General features: G+C 45.7%; 2 protein-coding genes across 2 annotated transcripts; one reads left to right on the forward strand and one right to left on the reverse strand.

Moving 5' to 3' along the window:
* The first annotated feature begins 577 nt into the window (after window positions 1-577).
* On the forward strand, window positions 578-3,628 carry rpl36 (ribosomal protein L36). The gene is made up of 4 exons (XM_006639822.3): window positions 578-684; window positions 1,873-1,967; window positions 2,513-2,647; window positions 3,484-3,628. Exons 2-4 carry the CDS (start codon window positions 1,875-1,877, stop codon window positions 3,571-3,573), a joined length of 318 nt encoding a protein of 105 aa, XP_006639885.1. The 5' UTR covers window positions 578-684; window positions 1,873-1,874; the 3' UTR covers window positions 3,574-3,628.
* A 418-nt stretch (window positions 3,629-4,046) lies between these two features.
* On the reverse strand, window positions 4,047-16,271 carry lonp1 (lon peptidase 1, mitochondrial). The gene is made up of 18 exons (XM_006639974.3): window positions 15,669-16,271; window positions 14,685-14,773; window positions 14,028-14,147; window positions 13,157-13,415; window positions 12,839-12,900; window positions 12,017-12,146; window positions 11,047-11,130; window positions 10,222-10,442; window positions 9,765-9,903; window positions 9,138-9,316; window positions 8,396-8,483; window positions 7,762-7,884; window positions 7,062-7,178; window positions 6,663-6,803; window positions 5,813-5,978; window positions 5,387-5,595; window positions 5,045-5,209; window positions 4,047-4,710 (listed from the first exon to the last, which is right to left on the reverse strand). Exons 1-18 carry the CDS (start codon window positions 16,233-16,235, stop codon window positions 4,561-4,563), a joined length of 3,009 nt encoding a protein of 1,002 aa, XP_006640037.2. The 5' UTR covers window positions 16,236-16,271; the 3' UTR covers window positions 4,047-4,560.
* Between the last annotated feature and the right edge of the window lie 763 nt (window positions 16,272-17,034).

The raw sequence follows: 17,034 nt of genomic DNA on the forward strand, positions 1-17,034 counted from the left end.
GAATGACCTGAGGACTTTATTTTGAAGACTATGTTCTGTGTTACTATGCAAGGCTCTCTGGTTCTCTGCCTATTCTGGCAGAAAAATCATTCGTATTTGTCCCTTGATACTCAGTGGACCATTTTCAAATTTACGGGCTTCTGTTGGAAACAAGAGTCGTAGTTTCTATATAAGTAATGAAACCCCTAGCTTCACTGTCATTTAATTGTTGTTGCTAGCTCTGGTCCTGGAGAGCCATAATCAGGTCTTTTCAAGTTAACTATAAACCGCCAATGCGCAAAGGCATATACCACATGTGAGTGTTCTTATAAATTGGTTCGTTTATATATCAGGACTGGCGACTGCTCACCGAGAGCTACAAGTCGTTGACATTAAAAAATAATAAATCTTTAAACTGCTTAATTGAACGAATTACCTGCTTGCCCATTCAAAACGAAAACGTTTCAAGAACTGGCTTTTCTGTAAAGTTTCACTTCAACCTCAGTAGTAAGAGTTAGGTGGTGTTTTTCTGCTTACTGTTCAGGTACTTGTCCTGGGAAGAACCGGTTTTCGATAATCAGTCTGTCCAGTAGAGGGCGCTCTAAGATTTTCGCCTTCCTTATTTCTGCTGAGGGAGGAAGTCAGATTTCCCAGCATTCCGCCGTGGCAAGGTCCTTCCTGTGTGTCCGCCATTAGAGAAAGAAGGTAAGAAAGATGGTCCTTGGCTGTGGGATTACAATCTTAACGAAATCTGAAGCATCGGTCCATTTTTGTGTTAGTGGTACCATTACACTGAAAATCTCTACTGTACACCTCAGCTTGTGAACGATATTGTTTGGATACATCGCGGATAACTGTCACTGTGCGGCTAATAAGTAGAGCTCCTCTCTGTGCCCAGAGGCACCATTCATTGCGTTTAATAAGCATTTGGATTTACAGTGGTGTCGCGCAGTTGTGTTCATTGCCTACCTGTATTACAGTGTTAAATACATCCTAAAAAAACGCGCTGCATTCTGTTTTTGTATCCTCTTCTATGAGGGTGATGTAAAATATAGGGTGAAAGAAGGTGTCGGGCCACTAGCTACAATAAGAAACGACTTAAATGTAAAATGTTGTCATGCTGTCATCGTACGATGTTTGACTTTACACAGTTTGATATGGAATCATTTGAAGAGGGTCGTAGCGTTATTGTTCAAAGGTGAACACTAAGCAGCGTGCTTTTGTTTTCGTGCTAGGTGGGTGTCGATTATGCGAGCTTGATTTATTTTAAAATGTTCTTTTTAGCAGCGCTGTAAAGTGTACATATTAAAATGTTTAGTTAATAGCCCCAAATGTACAAAAAGAGAACCCCCCCGTCCCAAATAATATACTACCCTGATCACTAGTTGGTTCCAGGTCAAATCCGAGTGCTTCTGCACTGAAGTTGGGTGTCGTCATAGTAATTTGACGCCTGTAATTTTGTCCAGGTGTGCATTAGGTGGCAGGCAGGGAGGTTAGCACCGCTGCCTTACAGGTCTTGAGACCCGAGTTCAGTTGAAGGATGGGGGGGTATCTTCTTGTGTGGAAGGTTTGCATGATCTCCAGTGATCACATGGGGTCCCTTGCAACCCATGAAAACATGCTGGCAGGGTTAACCTGTGTCAGTGTGTAGACTGCATGTGTGCAGAGGTGCCCTCTGATGGAGTGGGGTCCATTCAGGGTATAGTCCCACCTTGTACCCAGCTTCAGGTGTGGGCTCTGGGTGTTGCGAAACTTACTGTAGCTTTCTAATAACAGATGGGGGGAGTGTATTCATTGCTTGTAGGTTTCTTGTAACTGCAGGGAAACGATGAAAGCCCCGATGTCGTACAGGTGTGATGCCCTATAACTGATTTTTATTTATTTTTTCCCCAGACATGGCAATCAGGTATCCTATGGCTGTTGGCCTTAACAAAGGCCACCCAGTCACCAAGAATGTGGCCAAGCCCAAACACAGCCGTAGGAGAGGGGTGAGTGTTCAGAAGCTGACAATGTCCAGTCTGCTGCTTCTGCATTGGTGCACCTGAGGCTAGATAATGAAGTAGATACCAGTTATTTGTAAAGCCATTATTCTTTGTGCCAGAGACTGTCTCACTGAAGGCAGTGCTTTCTGTTAGAATAGTGCACTAGAGGGGCTTTGTTAATTTGTTAATTTCTATGTTTCTTTCTGAACTTCTTGTAGACTTTTGTAGTCAGTAGTACACAACTGCATAATTACCTCAAATATTTAATGTCACACAATATGTCATTGTAAACAAATGGAGAACCTTTTCTCACAACTAGCTATAAATGCAAGTGTGTTTAGATGCTTTTTGGATTATCCTTGAAGGGGGGAACTAAATGGAAATTCTTAGTTATCAAATTGGCTTCTCGATCTTTGCTTCTGAAAACCAGTAGTTCGTTTTTTCAACTAGTTTTGAACTGGTGTTCATTTTGGGGGGGCAAGCATATTATCTGCAGTAGTGTGCGTTTTTGTTGGTCGTTTCCAAGCCTGGTTTTTCTGCCGCGTCCGCAGCACCTGACCAAGCACACCAAGTTCGTCCGCGATATGATCCGCGAGGTGTGTGGCTTCGCCCCCTACGAGAGGCGCGCCATGGAGCTGCTGAAGGTGTCCAAGGACAAACGTGCTCTGAAGTTCATCAAGAAAAGGGTACGTGTGCGTGGTCCCCCAGTTTGTGTGTGCTGGTGTAGGCCGAGTGACGGTTAGTGACAGCTGGTGACTTCGTTGTAAGTGAATTGGACAGTGGATGTCCGGTTTCCTTATGATTAGCATCTCCAGTTTTCTTGCATCTACTTTTATTTCACAGTTAGTTCACTCATGTACAGTTAAGTGTTAAGTAGGTTGGAAAAGCTTAAGTAGGCAGCTGCATCAGCATGCATAGGCTGCAAAGGAAAAGTAAAGGTGTATTCTGTACTATGGAGAAAAGAGAGGCAAGTTTTCGGCCAATATAGTCTCTACTTGTTCCTAAGTGTTAAGTAGTTTGTGCCTGATTGACAGTACATTTATCAACTATTCATACTTACCTGTACATGGATTTGCATTTCCATGTTCCACCCTAAACCTGTGCCAAACTGCATTTGTGAAATCTTTCAGGGCATTTATAAAACTACTCATGTTAATTAACGAGAGATCTGCCCAATATACCTTTATTATTTATTACACCTTTACACTCAGCTCAAAAACCTGTTCTTAGCTCTCTCAGTATTTGAAGACCTTGGAATTCCTTTGAATAGTGTTAATATAAAGCAGTGTATTCAGTGGGGGGGGAAAAAAAACTCTTAGAGGATTTGTCTAGTTTTTGATCTAGTAAATACCAAATATGTGAATGACAGAGATTGCCCAGGTAGGTTAGACCTGAGGCATTACACAAACCTCCAAAAGACTGTCCAGATTAGGTCGTATCTGATGAGCGCAGCACCTTGCAGGGAGATTTATACATGCCTACCTGTCTTGCATATGGTTCTCAAGCGCATCTGTGCTTACAGGTGGGAACTCACATCCGCGCCAAGAGAAAGAGGGAAGAGCTCAGCAACGTCCTGGCTGCAATGAGAAAGGCTGCTGCCAAGAAGGAATAAGTTGTGTAATAGTACAAAATAAATATTTCCAAAAAAATGCAATCTGCTGTGCTTTGTTTTGGGATGTAAAAGCAACCAGTTCATAATGTTGGAAGTAAATCTGCCTTTCCATGTTTTTGAGCTAAAGTAGTATTTTCCACAGAAATAACATGTTTTAATGGAACATCCCAGTTATGCTTTTCAGTACTACGCACAATTTAATTCATTTTTATCTTCATAGCATCAGTCCTAAGGCTGTTCCAAACAGAAAATGGTTTATACAAGTACTAAAATCTTAAGAGAAATTGGGAATGAGCTTTTGAACTTGGTTAGTAATCACATAAGCTTCAAAAGAAGCTTATCTTCTCTTGTAGTAGTTCCTTTTTACTTTTGGATTTAGATAGATACTAGTAAACTATTTACTAGGAGTAACCAGATGTGATTTGATCTCTGGCTTATACATCAGCTTTAAAGAAAGATAAAGAACTCGTATAACAATTTTTAAATAATTTTTACTTTAGTATATTTAAAGGCAATGCCACCGACAACATTAAAAGTTTGTACAAAATGTTTCAGTTTATGATTCATCTCCAAAGTCTACACTGCTTAGCAGCAAGATCTATTGTCTTTAAACAAGTGTCCTTGGGATAACAAGATTTGTCTGCCATGGCAAAAAAGCAAGGCATATGCATCTGGGCTAGACAGCAAAAAAAGTTTCACTTTTCTGTATCAGTCCATTTTGCAGGATGTCGGCACTTCATCCTTTTGTTTTCAGTAGCCTGGACCAGGGTTCACATTTATTTTCAATCATGATGAGGAGCTCTTCTGTGTTCTATACATAGTGGACCAAGCAGAAAAATTAAGTCCATTCTCATCAGGATTTTTCCATATCTCGATCAACACAAAACCGGTGGTGGTGTCCAGGATTTCGCTTAAGAGACGCACTGTAGTGACGCTTCAGAAGGAGGCCATTCGGAAACAGTGAGCCTGACCTGCACAGTGCCAGCATCAGGGCTTGGGAAAAACAATGTCATATATCTGCTGGTAATGGTCCACGAAGTGCACCTCCAGCCCCTCGGTGATGAAGTCGGGCAGGTCCGAGTAGTCTTTCTTGTTCTCTGCAGGCAAGATGATGCAGGTAACCCCAGCTCTCCTGGCCTACAGCAGGGAAGGAAAAGGACACAGTCAGGGGGAACAGGACTTTGCATATGAAAATGCTGTACGGGGCTTACAACTAGAAAATAAAATCATTTGCAAAACGTGCTTTGATGATACTAAACCTCCACCATAAGAAATGTACAACATGCATATGTCTTAGATTACTTTTCTGCAGATTTTATTCTTTACCAAGCGCCTGATGGCTACTGTCACAAGTGAGCTGCATGCTGACAGTCACACCCGCTGATCTCCATGTGAAAGAGCAGAGGCTCTCTGCAGCGCTGGTAGTGCGAGGCGGCCAGGCAAGGAGAGACGGCTCTTCCCCTTCACTCACCGCGATCGTCTTCTCCTTGATGCCACCCACGGGCAGGATCTTGCCGGTCAGGGACACCTCCCCCGTCATGGCCACGTTCTGCCGTGCCGCCGTGTTTGTGGCAAGAGAGACCAGGGCCGTGACAATAGTGCACCCAGCACTCGGCCCATCCTTTGGCGTGGCGCCCTGCAAAGCACAGCACACGAGAAGAAAAACTGAACGTTAAGCAAAAATGTACCATTTTCATACTTGCATGCAACCAAGCCCTCTTCCGCCTCTATAATCAGAAAATAAGCATACTATTTCTAGCCAATGCTGGGTTTTAATTCGGTGACAATACAGTTAAGAGACGGTGAGGCTGACCTCGGGCACGTGCAGGTGCAGATGGGATCCGACCAGGAAGTCGTTGCAGGGCTGCTCCTTCAGGAGGAAGGCCCGGGCGAAGGTGTAGGCGATCTTGGCACTCTCCTTCATCACGTCTCCCAGCTGCCCTGTCATCTCCAGGGACCCCTCCTTGCCCGTCGCGTCCGGGGGGCGCCTCAGAGACGTCTCGATGAACAGCGTGGAGCCACCTGTGAGAACAGGGTGAGAGGGGACGAATCCTTTATTTCGGATGGGAAAGTGTCAAAAGGGCAAAAGGGGAGTGTCTGCATTTTTTTTTTACAATGTTTTCTCACTAAAAGGAGTTTCCTACGAAGATACACGGACCACGCTCAATAGGCATTCTTGACGTGCATAGTGTTCGTGAAAAACCAGCACTCAGAGTGCTGTCCAGTGCAGGACCCTCACCCATGGCTGTCCAGGCCAGGCCCATGACCACTCCAGGGGGGGTGACGTCATACATCCTGTCCACAGTGAAGATGGGCTTGCCCACGTAGTCCTGCAGGTTGTCAGCTGTTACCTGCACTGAGCTTTCCTCCCCGTTCACAATACGGTAGGCAGCCTTCCTGAACACCTACCGCACAAACAGAACAGAGGGAGAGCTCAGCGTGCGAAGAAGTGAACAGCAACTGGTCGCAAGAAAGAAAGAGATCAACTTTGGCAGCCCTTAAAAATACCGTATCTACAGTGCTATTAGGAGCACTGTAAACCTTCAAAAGCATCCAATAATACTTACAGTACAGTGATAACAGATCGCTGCAGAGCCTAACTAAAAAGTACATACAACAAGATTTTAAAATGCCTTCAATCCCCATTTTCAATGTCCATCTAAATGACAGATCCCAACATTTTAAAATTTCAGATCATAAGAAAGATTACAAAGGAGCAGAGGCCGTTTGGCCCATCTACCCCACTTAGTAGTTAACTTGATAGTTAGAAGTAAATTGTTTCAAGGATCTCATCCAGATGCTGTTTGTAAAAAGCCAAAGTATCAACTTCAACAACACGGCTGGGTAGCTTAGTCCATACTCCAGCAAACCTCTGGGTAAAGAAATTCCTTGTGTTCTTGGTTTTAAGTGCACTTACCTGTAGTTTCAACAACAACTGACCTAAACACTCCAAAGTGAAAATGATAAGAGTGTAAACTAAGCCCATTTTACTAGAATAAGAGAAGTTGCACATTCACACTTATACTTTATTATGGTCTTTCCTTCTCTCCAGTGTGACTGTTTTCAATCAGAAAGTTCAGGCTCCTCACCTTCTCCACCTGCTTCTGCAGGTTCCTGACCCCACTCTCCCTGCAGTACTGCCTAATGAGGACAGTCAGGGCCTCCGAGGAGATGCTGGTCTTCTGCTCGTCCACCCCGCACAGCGTCCGCATCTGAGGGACCAGGTACCTCTGCCAGAGAGAGCCAGCCCACAGCCGCACATGAGTGCGCTGAAGACACCTGCCCCACACCCACCCCCACAGCACGAAACCGAAAGGGGTTTGGTTTAGAATATTATTGTGTGTCGTACAATCTCGGTTTCTATGGTTACGCGCCTCGTGGGATGGAAAAGGTTGAGAAACACTGCTGTAACAGGATGAACGCTGCATTAAACATGAACGTGAATTCAAACCAGTGTCTTCCTCCAGCCAAGAGCCTCTTTAGCCTACCTCTGCAATGGCCAGTTTCTCCTGTGCCACGTATCCCGACACATTGATCATTTCCATCCTGTCTCGCAGGGGCTCAGGGATGGTGTCGGTCACGTTGGCAGTGCAGATGAACAGCACCTAAGAACAGACCGTACTGCTTAGCACATAACTCGGGCTTTCTGAGGAACCCTGAGGTCCAGATCTGTTCACAGAAGAAGCAGTTAGCTGACACTAACGAAAATACCTTCAATAAAACCCACCACCCATTTTCAGTTAGGCACCTATCCTGGTGAAGGTCCTGGGAATTCAAAGCCTATCTCAGAAAGAGGTAGGACTGAAAGAACAGGACTATACCCCCCTCACCTCCACTTCAGGAATGGGGCTTCAGTCCCCAACAGGGCACTGGAGAAGAGGAGAACTTAAAAGCCAATCTATGCTTCCTAGTATTTCTTCAGGTGGGGAGAAGAAAAAACAGAAACTAGAATAAGAGCATACACCACTGCCCTATATACTATACTGGGACTTGTTCTGTGTTTGTTTCACTCTAATTAAAGTTATTATTAAAACAACTGGAATATATTGCGACATCCAGATCACAATTTCTTTTGGGTGAGGATAGAGGAGATCAAAATTATTCTCTCAATCAAATTGGGATATTTCTCCATCCCATGCGGTGCTCTAGCAGCAGAGCAGGAGTCCAGTGCTGCCCAGGGTCACTGACCTTCGACAGGTCCACAGGCACGTCCAGGTAGTGATCCAGGAAGTTGCTGTTCTGTTCCGGGTCGAGCAATTCTAGCAGGGCGGAAGACGGATCACCCTGGTAACCACGACCAATCTTATCAACCTGCAACAACAAGACCTGCTCAGTACAGCCCTTAGCAAGATAAAAATATGCTTCTTCCAGGATGGTTTCTTCCATCGCCCCGGAATTTACACAATTGAAAGCACTTCTGTCATATTCCTTTTTTTGTGTACGGTCATGCAAACAAGATTAATTCTCCTTGAAATGATTTATGAAAACATCAGGCCTGCCAAAGTCCTTGCACAAGGAAAGGATTAATGAATACCAAACTGGTTTTCAGCTGTCTGGCCCACACTGGCCTCGACACAGGTTTGTTCATAGTAATCCACATTTAGAGCAAATAACATGAAAATGCTTTACATTTCTTTAAAAAAAATTACTAATTTGTTTCACTCCTACAGTAACAGATTTAAAACAGACATGGTTCACAGAAAAATAATTCCATCTGTTTTGAAACAATCTTCACTGTAGTGACTGTGGGCAGTGCCTCTGCTGCTAAAACCCACTGCGCACTAAGTGCACAAGTAGTGTCTATCAGGCAGAGGAAAAGTACCTCATCTATGAGGACCAAGGGATTCTCCGTCTTCGTTTTCTTCAGGCACTGGATGATTTTTCCTGGCATTGCTCCCACATATGTTCTCCTGAAAGGAACACATAAGACTGTAAGAAGAAAAGCCCTTCAGTACATTTGACCGATTGCTAGAATCTCCTCCCGCTGGACACTGGATAGCTCCTGCATAGCTGATCCTTCTCAACAATGATGAGCTTTTCTTCTTTGGTGCCATTTAACTGAAATACAATCTGTCACCATTCTATTCCCTTATTCCTCCTGTGGGGCATAGCTCCCTGTTTACTTTCAAATATTGTTTGGAGGGGAATGTCCCTTCCTATTGGAAGTCAGAATCTGGACCATCACTGGCAGATATTAATTCCCCATTATTTTAAGAACAATGTTTCTTTCTGCGCCTGAAAAGTACGTACCTGGAGCTAAATGACCGAAAGTGCAATACTTTGATTAGCCATGGAGCCCATTTAACTGGGTGTATTGGCACAAAAAAATCCGTTAGCACTACTCATGAAGCACTGAAGAATGCCTGGTCAGGGGGCAATAAGTCCCACATGGGTCTTGAATAAGAGCATACTTTTCTTCTCAAAGATCTCTGTTCCACTCATTGTAAGATTTGACATTTTTTTTCCCTGCTGACAAAATGACAAGAGGAGGAATCTTCTGAAGAAGGGATCTTCGGCCTTGATGCCTTTAAAGTCCTCGTGTAGGCTGGCGAGGGGCCACGCACCTGTGCCCTTTGATCTCTGCCACGTCCGTCATGCCGCCCACGCTGAAGCGGAAGTACTGGCGGTTCAGGGCCCTGGCGATGGAGCGGGCGATGCTGGTCTTGCCCACGCCGGGGGGGCCGTAGAAGCACAGGATCTTGCCCTGCGTGGAGCCCCGCAGCTGGCTCACCGCAATGAACTCCTGTGGGGCAGAGGGCAAGGGGCAGAGGGGCTGGCACCGAGACGGGGCTCCTCCGGCCCCGAAACACCCACAGGCGACACCTCGCTGAGGGTGGCTGAAGACAGCACAGCCGGGCTACACGTCTTGAGCATTACCTTCCTTTTTTAATTATTCACTGTTTTACAGGATAAATAACCTCCAAAGAAAGGCAATGTTCCTCTCCAATTGGATGTGTTCTGCTACTGAATAAATGCTTTTTATAGCTGCCTAAGAAAATGCTAAAGAATTCCACATTCAGAAGCAAAAGCCTGTTTATTAATATAAGCTCGTGTTCACCCAATTATAGGACTAAGTGCCAAGAAATGCAAAAGTGCCCCAGGAAGGATATCCCAAGGACATACTGCATACTTGAGACATTTATCGGAATAAAAAATGATTCAGTATATTGGAACAAGATCTCAAGACGCACCAGGATACGTTTCTTCACATCCTCCATCCCATAATGGTCCTCCTCCAGCACTTCTCTGGCCCGGCCCAGCTCCAGGTTCTCCTCGCTGTACTTGCCCCAGGGCATGGAGGTCAGCCAGTCCAAGTAGTTCCGGGTCACACTGGGAAGGCCCACAAGAGCCGGTAAATACACTGAGTCTCAGCAGCTTTTCTACACTCGATTTTATGTAAAAGATCTGGACCGACCAGCAATTCACATGAATTCCAGTAAGGGACAAAACTGCAGATGCACAAGATTTTGATGATCCTTTTAGAAAGTAGTTTGAAACTATGAAGCATTGCTGTTGCACACAGACAAACAATGAATGAATATGAAACAATTCAAAAGCTACACCAATGCTCAGTTATTCCACCATACACTCATGAAATTGAGGGGAACAGAAGGAACATCCAGATGTACTGTATGTGCAAGGACTGACTTGAACTCAGAAGAGTGGTTGTCCAGCAGGCCGAGCTTGTTGAGCTCCTCATCGATGACCTCCATGACGTGCTGCGGCACCACGCGGTCCTTCAGCCTCTCCCGGAACTTCTCGTCGATGGCGTCCTTGTCCTCCTTCTCCAGGCCCAGCTCCTTCTTGATGATCTTCAGCTGCTCCTGCAGGAGGTACTTCCTGTGGGTCTGCTTGATCTTCTCCTCCACCTGAAGGAACACCGCACCCATCACTACCCCCAATCAAAGCCTGACAGGTCCAGAAAACGAATTCAATATTTCAGAACACAGAGCCTTCAGGCAAACTGCACATGGTTTGTGTCATTGTGAAACACTCGAAAAATCCCATGGTTTAGTCAACAACTGTTCACCAGGAGATATTTCTCATCCTCCATTCTGAATCCAAAGGGTTGACCCAACATCCAGGACTATACAAAGGGTTGTGTATTCACCAGGATTCATGTTATTTATAGGAAGGGCAACTTCTGATCATTGCACACACAAATTCAGTGTCTTTTGATCTTCACTACTAACGCTGCCGACCACACCACATGGACCAATTACCAATGTCTTTCATAACAGTGCTAACACGACAGGCCTTCTCCAATATTGCTGAATATTGTGTATTGTGCACTGTGGAAAATCGTCAGCGCATGAGAACTTCTCATTGCAGACATCTTCCCCATCAAAAGAAATAGCTGCTTTTGTAGCATGTCTTCTTCATGGGGAAAATTAGTTAGTGGGTAAATCTGATTGATCTAATTCAGTTTAACGAGTGGGGCCTGACAAGGAAGGTCAGCAGTCCCATGCCTACCTCTCTCCCAAGGCGCTGCTGCAGCTTGCTCAGCTCGTACTCCTTCTTCAGCAGGGAGAGGGCCTTGTACAGCCGCTTCGGGATCTGCAGGGAAACACGGAAATGGAAATCACACTCGCTCTGGAGCTCCACAGAGCACGTCTTGCAGAGATCTGCAGAAGAACGGCGGGATTCAATACCCTGCAGTGCCCCAGGCAGTGCCTTTCAACTCTGCACGTCTGATTGAATGTTGAATGTTGGCATTTGTATACAAAAAGAGTAAAAAGTGCTCATATATTGAGAACGGCTGAATTGGAACTGGAATGTATGGTGCTCATATATTGTAATGAATACTTCCTTTGACAGTTAAAAAAGGTCTTCCTTGTTGGACGACAAGTTTTTAAAGCCAAGGGGGACTGGCAGGGGAAGTCCTGAATTCTCTCTCCTCCCACATGTTGAATGTTCTGATATCATTAGGTTGTTAAGGGACTGACTCAAGTTTAATGAAAAAAAAAGAACTCACACTGGTGAAACTCACTTTTTTTAGCAGCGCTCAATTCCCATCTGGGTGCCGAACTCTAACCAGTGTCCACCTCCGTTCTGCACTCTCATGTCATTTGACGTGACTCTGGAGTCCCGCCAGGCCAGAAGCCCAGATTCACAGACTATATCTACTGGAGGGAATTTCAAGTCCCTGCTGGCCATTAGGGGTATTAAGACAATTACAGAATTCTATGGGGCAAGCTCTGACACAGTGAACTCTAAAATCAAAACGGCTGCTGTTAACCTGGTGCAAACACCTACCGCCCATCAGACCACAGTGGTGGACTTAAAGCTATAGGCATCTGAGGTCTTCAATTATTAAATGGGATGACAGAACCTCATAAAGAATGCAAACGGTTCACCTATTCAGTGTTACACAAGTGTCAACACACAGGTTCCATCTTATCCTCATCTCTCACATCCCTGCGACTCTCTCGGCTCAACTTACGTTGGTCTCCTCTAGGACATCCTGGAGTTCATGGGATTCTGCTCCGGTCAGAGCCGCCCCCATGTCACTCAGGTAGATGGGATTGTCCACCACCCTCTGTCCAGCCTGCATCATCTGGAGAACGGACTCTCTGAGGAAACCAAAACATTGTGCCTCAGGAAGCGTATTCACAGCAGCAGAGGAGAGTTCAGATCCCAGAGGTCTTGGGAAATGTCTTGCTTTGCACTCAATTTCATTTCTTACATTAAATAAAACATTTCAATTATTAAAGTGAGGCCTTGATTAGAAGACTGTGTACAGCTGTGGTCACCATGTGACAGAAAAGATATTGCTACACTGAAATCAGTTCAGAGAAAAGCAAACATATACATTTCTGGGCTTCAGGGAGTGTCTTACATCAACAGGCTGAAGGAACTGAACCTTCAACAGAGGACTACAAGGGGACAAATTCAACCAAGCATATTTCTTCAGACTGACCAGTGAAACATGAACGAGTGGTCACAAGTGGAAACTAAGTGGAAGTGCATTTTAATCCCAGAACAGGAGGCATTTCTTGACCCAGAGGGTTGTGGGAGTGTGGAACAACCTACCCAGTCAATTTGTTGGGAGAAATGAATTTTGAAATCAGATACAAATGTCAAAAGAAGCAAGCACCTTTTCTGAAAGCTTCAGAAAGGTCCTATATTTCCTTTGCAAGGTGCAGGTGGCACTAAATCATTCTGTGCTGTACCATAATGGTAAGATGTAATCTTTCAAGGAAAGCCTGCAGACAGTCCAGACTGAGGTTATCAACATAAAAGAATAATATTGTAATTACTGTACCTGTAGAGCGGATTTAAGGCAATGATGTCACGAATGGTCTTGACTATTTCTGCTGTTAGAGCCTATTTAAGAAAAAGGGAACCAAAATTATACTTTTTTCAATTTGATACTTTTTGGCATTTAGCTTTTATTTAAATTAAAGTACGTATGGGCAGTGTGATGTCATGAGCAAAGCTGCAGAACTCAATGAAAGAGCAGGTACTAAAGAGAACTACCAATCTGTACTCCCATCACCTGCTTTCTCACACGTTGGTCCAGTCTGATAGAACTCTTAGGGATCCAGCTCATAGCTGAGCCTGGACAAGCTGGGGGCACTACCTTGACCTCCTCGGTGACCTGGAAGTCTTCGTGCTGCACGTTTTCCACCTCCACCATGAGGATCTCGCCGGGGGCCGGGGGCCTGCCGGGCTCCACCGTCAGCTCCGCCTGCTGCACGCGCTCCTCCACGGCCGCGCCCAGGGAGCCCTCCTTCCTGCCTCGCTTCGCCTTGCGCCGGGCCTTCGGCTTGCCCCCCTCCTCCTCCTCCTCCGGCTGCGGCTCCTCCGGCTCCACCTCCAGCTGCCGGGTGATGCGGATCCTGGAGGCACAGGGGGGGGGCAGACGGGTCTCACTCTGCCGCGCCTCCACAGGATCACGACAGCTCGCGGAAAGACACTGGGGAGCAACCACAGCTCACACGCAACCTGGTCCGGGGAAGCCCGCGATACTCCACTTCAACACCAATGACACCGGCCAGTAAATATGGCCGCAGGATTGGGCTGGGCAGTCCGAACACCTAGCCAGGAACTCTCGGAATGAGAAAACTTCCTAGCAGGGAGCACACAATAAACAGAGGCAGGGAGTAGGATGCATATATATGAGTTCTTGAGACGTGATAACAATCAATGTAAAATCACTGTTAGAATGAATAGACTTTGGTGAAACGAACGGCTTTTATGATGCAAGAAGAGCTGGACACAGGCAGCTGTGTCCCCTTCACGATTGTGAGAGCTGTTGGTGTAACAGGGGTCCCTGTCGCTGAGATTCTCTCCCCCCGGAGAGCGATTAAAGCTGGCTCTGTTGAACTCCCTCGCTCGGGGCTTTGATCTCGGGTTTGGAGTCTAACCCACGGGGAGCCAGAAGAGCCCTTGATGTTGCTGCCGGGTTGCTGGGACGCTTCTACGAATGACAGCGGGCCTGGAGCCCCTACCTGCGGTGGCCCATGACAATCATCCGCAGCTTGTCTCCCAGGTCCTGCATCTCGTGGATCTGCACAAAGGTCCCAGTGTGGTGGACAGCCTCCAGGCTCTCCACCACGTCCGACTCGTCACTGACCCAGGGGGAGAAAAGAGATTCTCGGTCAACCACTGGAGTGAGACAAGCTCCCACCTTCTGACCAGGAGGTGTAGAAGGCTCGGTTTTAACAAAACACATGCATACCTCGCCCTTGCCTTCCAGGATAGGATAGGAAATTCACCCTCTGGTTACATTTGTCTCAAGCTTCAAGCATGACAGCCTTTTCTTCTTCAATACTGACTTTCCAAAATGACAGGCGCACACACACTCCACATGCAAATTCATGCTGCAAACCAGACTTTCCAGATGTGTGGATCAAGAGGGAAGGGCAGAGTGGGGATGGCAGCTGATATTGATGGTTTACAATGTATTCATGCTCATAATCAGCACTGAAGTTCCTGCTGTGTTGCATTCAGAATGTGCAAGATAACTGACCGTTGACACAACAGACTGTTAAATAAGTTAAATAAGCAAAACGTCAGTACGTATCATGTCCGTATTCTTTCCCAGCACTGCTTTGTGAGCAGAAAGCAGGATTTCCTGTTTGCAGCAGTGAGGCTAATGTCTGTACCTGTCATCTTTTTTGAGGAAGATCCCAGCGTAGGGCTGCGCCAGACGAACCTTTGTTCTCAGCAGCTCTACCAGTTGATTGTTCTTCACCTGGGAAAAGCACAGTAATCACATAAGAACTGGGATCCGCATCTGCTGCAGTTGTGAGTGTTCATCCTAAAGAGCCAGCAACAGTCACGCTACACTGGCATCACGGGGTGGCAGTGTGGGGTATTGATTAGGGTTCTGGACTCATAACTCCTCTTCACTCGTTCAAATCACTGGTAGATACTGTTGATGTATCCCTTTACCCAGCAATATAAATGGACACCAAAATCTGTACGTTAAAAAAAAGACATTTCTTCATAGTCAGCCTGGCTAAGAGGATCAGTCAAATAAACTAATAAAAAATTATTAAAATAAATATTACTAAAAAAATAGCAGTTCAACATGGTGATCTACAGTTTGTAATTTGTTTTGACGAGCTGGCCTTGAATGATGAAATTATTACAACGCTCCCGTCTCAGTGAGATTCTGCAATGAACATGTTAAACATCAATATTTTTTCGCTTATTTATTCACTCAGCAACCTCGCCCTCCTTTTTTTTTTTGGCAGAGCAAGAACTTCGCAGCGAGGAGCAGAAAAACTAATGTGTAAAGGAACCCCCATTCAATTATTGTCAAGGTTTTTTTTTTAGAAGCACAATGGTTCACAAAACGCTTGAAAATATCTGGATGACGCAATTCAGCGGTCATGGTTGAATAAGCCTGACTCCCGCTGAAGGTCAAAGGTTAGAAGCTGTAAGTCCCACGTTACGAGCAAAAAAAAAAACGGATGGCAAGATATTTCTGAACTCCTTTTCTCCCCTAATCAAGCTATCCCTCCTAGAATTCCAGCGCAACACACTTCTTGTTCTCTGATAAGGCCGTACGTGTTTATTCTGATAAAAACTTCATCAGTGGTGTCACACAAGATAGAGGTGAATTGACAAGCCGCTTAGTTTACCTCGATTATTTTGATGAACCTAGGGAAAACCGGGTTCCTGCTGACAGCTATCAGGGGCACGTTGGGAAACACTTCAGGCACCATCATCGGAGTAAGAGCTGTCATCTGGGGATGCGGATACACCGCAGGTCCGTCGCCCCCGTCTCCTGTCTCATCCCCTCCAGAACCGCCGCTCTCTGCCCCATCCTCGCCGGAGTAGGCGCTGCTTTTGTTCCCAAAGTCCCGGGCATACCTCCTTTGATTGCAGGTAGCCAGTTCTCCAGATCCCGCAAAGTGCTTCCCGTTGGCACCCACGCCAGCCACCCTTCTCCACTGACTCAGACGCGCCGACCTCGCAGCTCCAGTCATTGATGCAATACCTGCGCTACCGTTGCCTAACGATGGTTTACAAACGGTGCGGCTCACCAAGCCCAGGCGTTTTGTCACAAGTCCGCTGGTCCCGGAGAGCCCGCTTACCGAGACCTGCCTGGTTCCCGTGCATAGCGCCCACAGTTTGCTTTTCACCAAAACAGCCCCGTCTCTGTAACTTTGCCTACTCGCACCCCACATCCTCATGCAGGCGGCCATGTTGGATCTAGAGCTTTCGGCTTGGAAACCAGACTCTTCCGGCGGCGTTTGATTACGACAGCATCTGAGCCACACCCCCTCCTTCACACAGTTTACAACACGAAACCGGGATTGTTGGACCGAGTATATCCTGACTGTGCTACAAATATTTGTCATATTTGAAAATATGAACATGAAATCAGTTTGGACAGCCCTTGACAGATACTGTCTTACAATCAAAGTTAATGAAATAAGGTTTAAAACTGTCCCTAGGTGTTGTCCTGCTAAACTAACACTTTCTAGATTCAAATATGAACAAGCTGAGTTATGCAAAGGAACAAGTAATACTGTAGGTTTACTACATGCTGAAAAGAAAAGACAGAAAACACGTTTCGACTGTGAAGCCTTCTTGAAGAACAAGAATGGAATAAACCTTTTACTTGTTCCTTTGCAGACTACGCATGCTGACTCAGCCCCCCACCTGAACTACTTCAAGATGAGTTATGTGTGTTCTGTAAAACTGGGAAAAAGTTTATTTGTCACATGTGTATTCACAAAGTTGTAGACTTGCAAAATGTTGTCTTTGAGCACTTATGTGTGAATGTTAGATTTAAAGGAGTTTCGTATTATGTTATACTTTGCAAGACGTAATATGGCAAAATAACATTTATTTATAATTAATGTGAGTCGTACTAGCTGCAACTACATTAACCTGAAAATCATAGCTGGCAGCCCACTGAAGTTCAGCAGGTGTGAGCCTGGCCAGTACCTGGATAGGAGACCTCCCGGGAAAGCTAAGGGTATTATACACCTGTGACAG

The sequence above is a fragment of the Lepisosteus oculatus genome, chromosome 29 (genome assembly GCF_040954835.1).
Source record: "Lepisosteus oculatus isolate fLepOcu1 chromosome 29, fLepOcu1.hap2, whole genome shotgun sequence".
Classification (NCBI taxonomy): domain Eukaryota; kingdom Metazoa; phylum Chordata; class Actinopteri; order Semionotiformes; family Lepisosteidae; genus Lepisosteus; species Lepisosteus oculatus.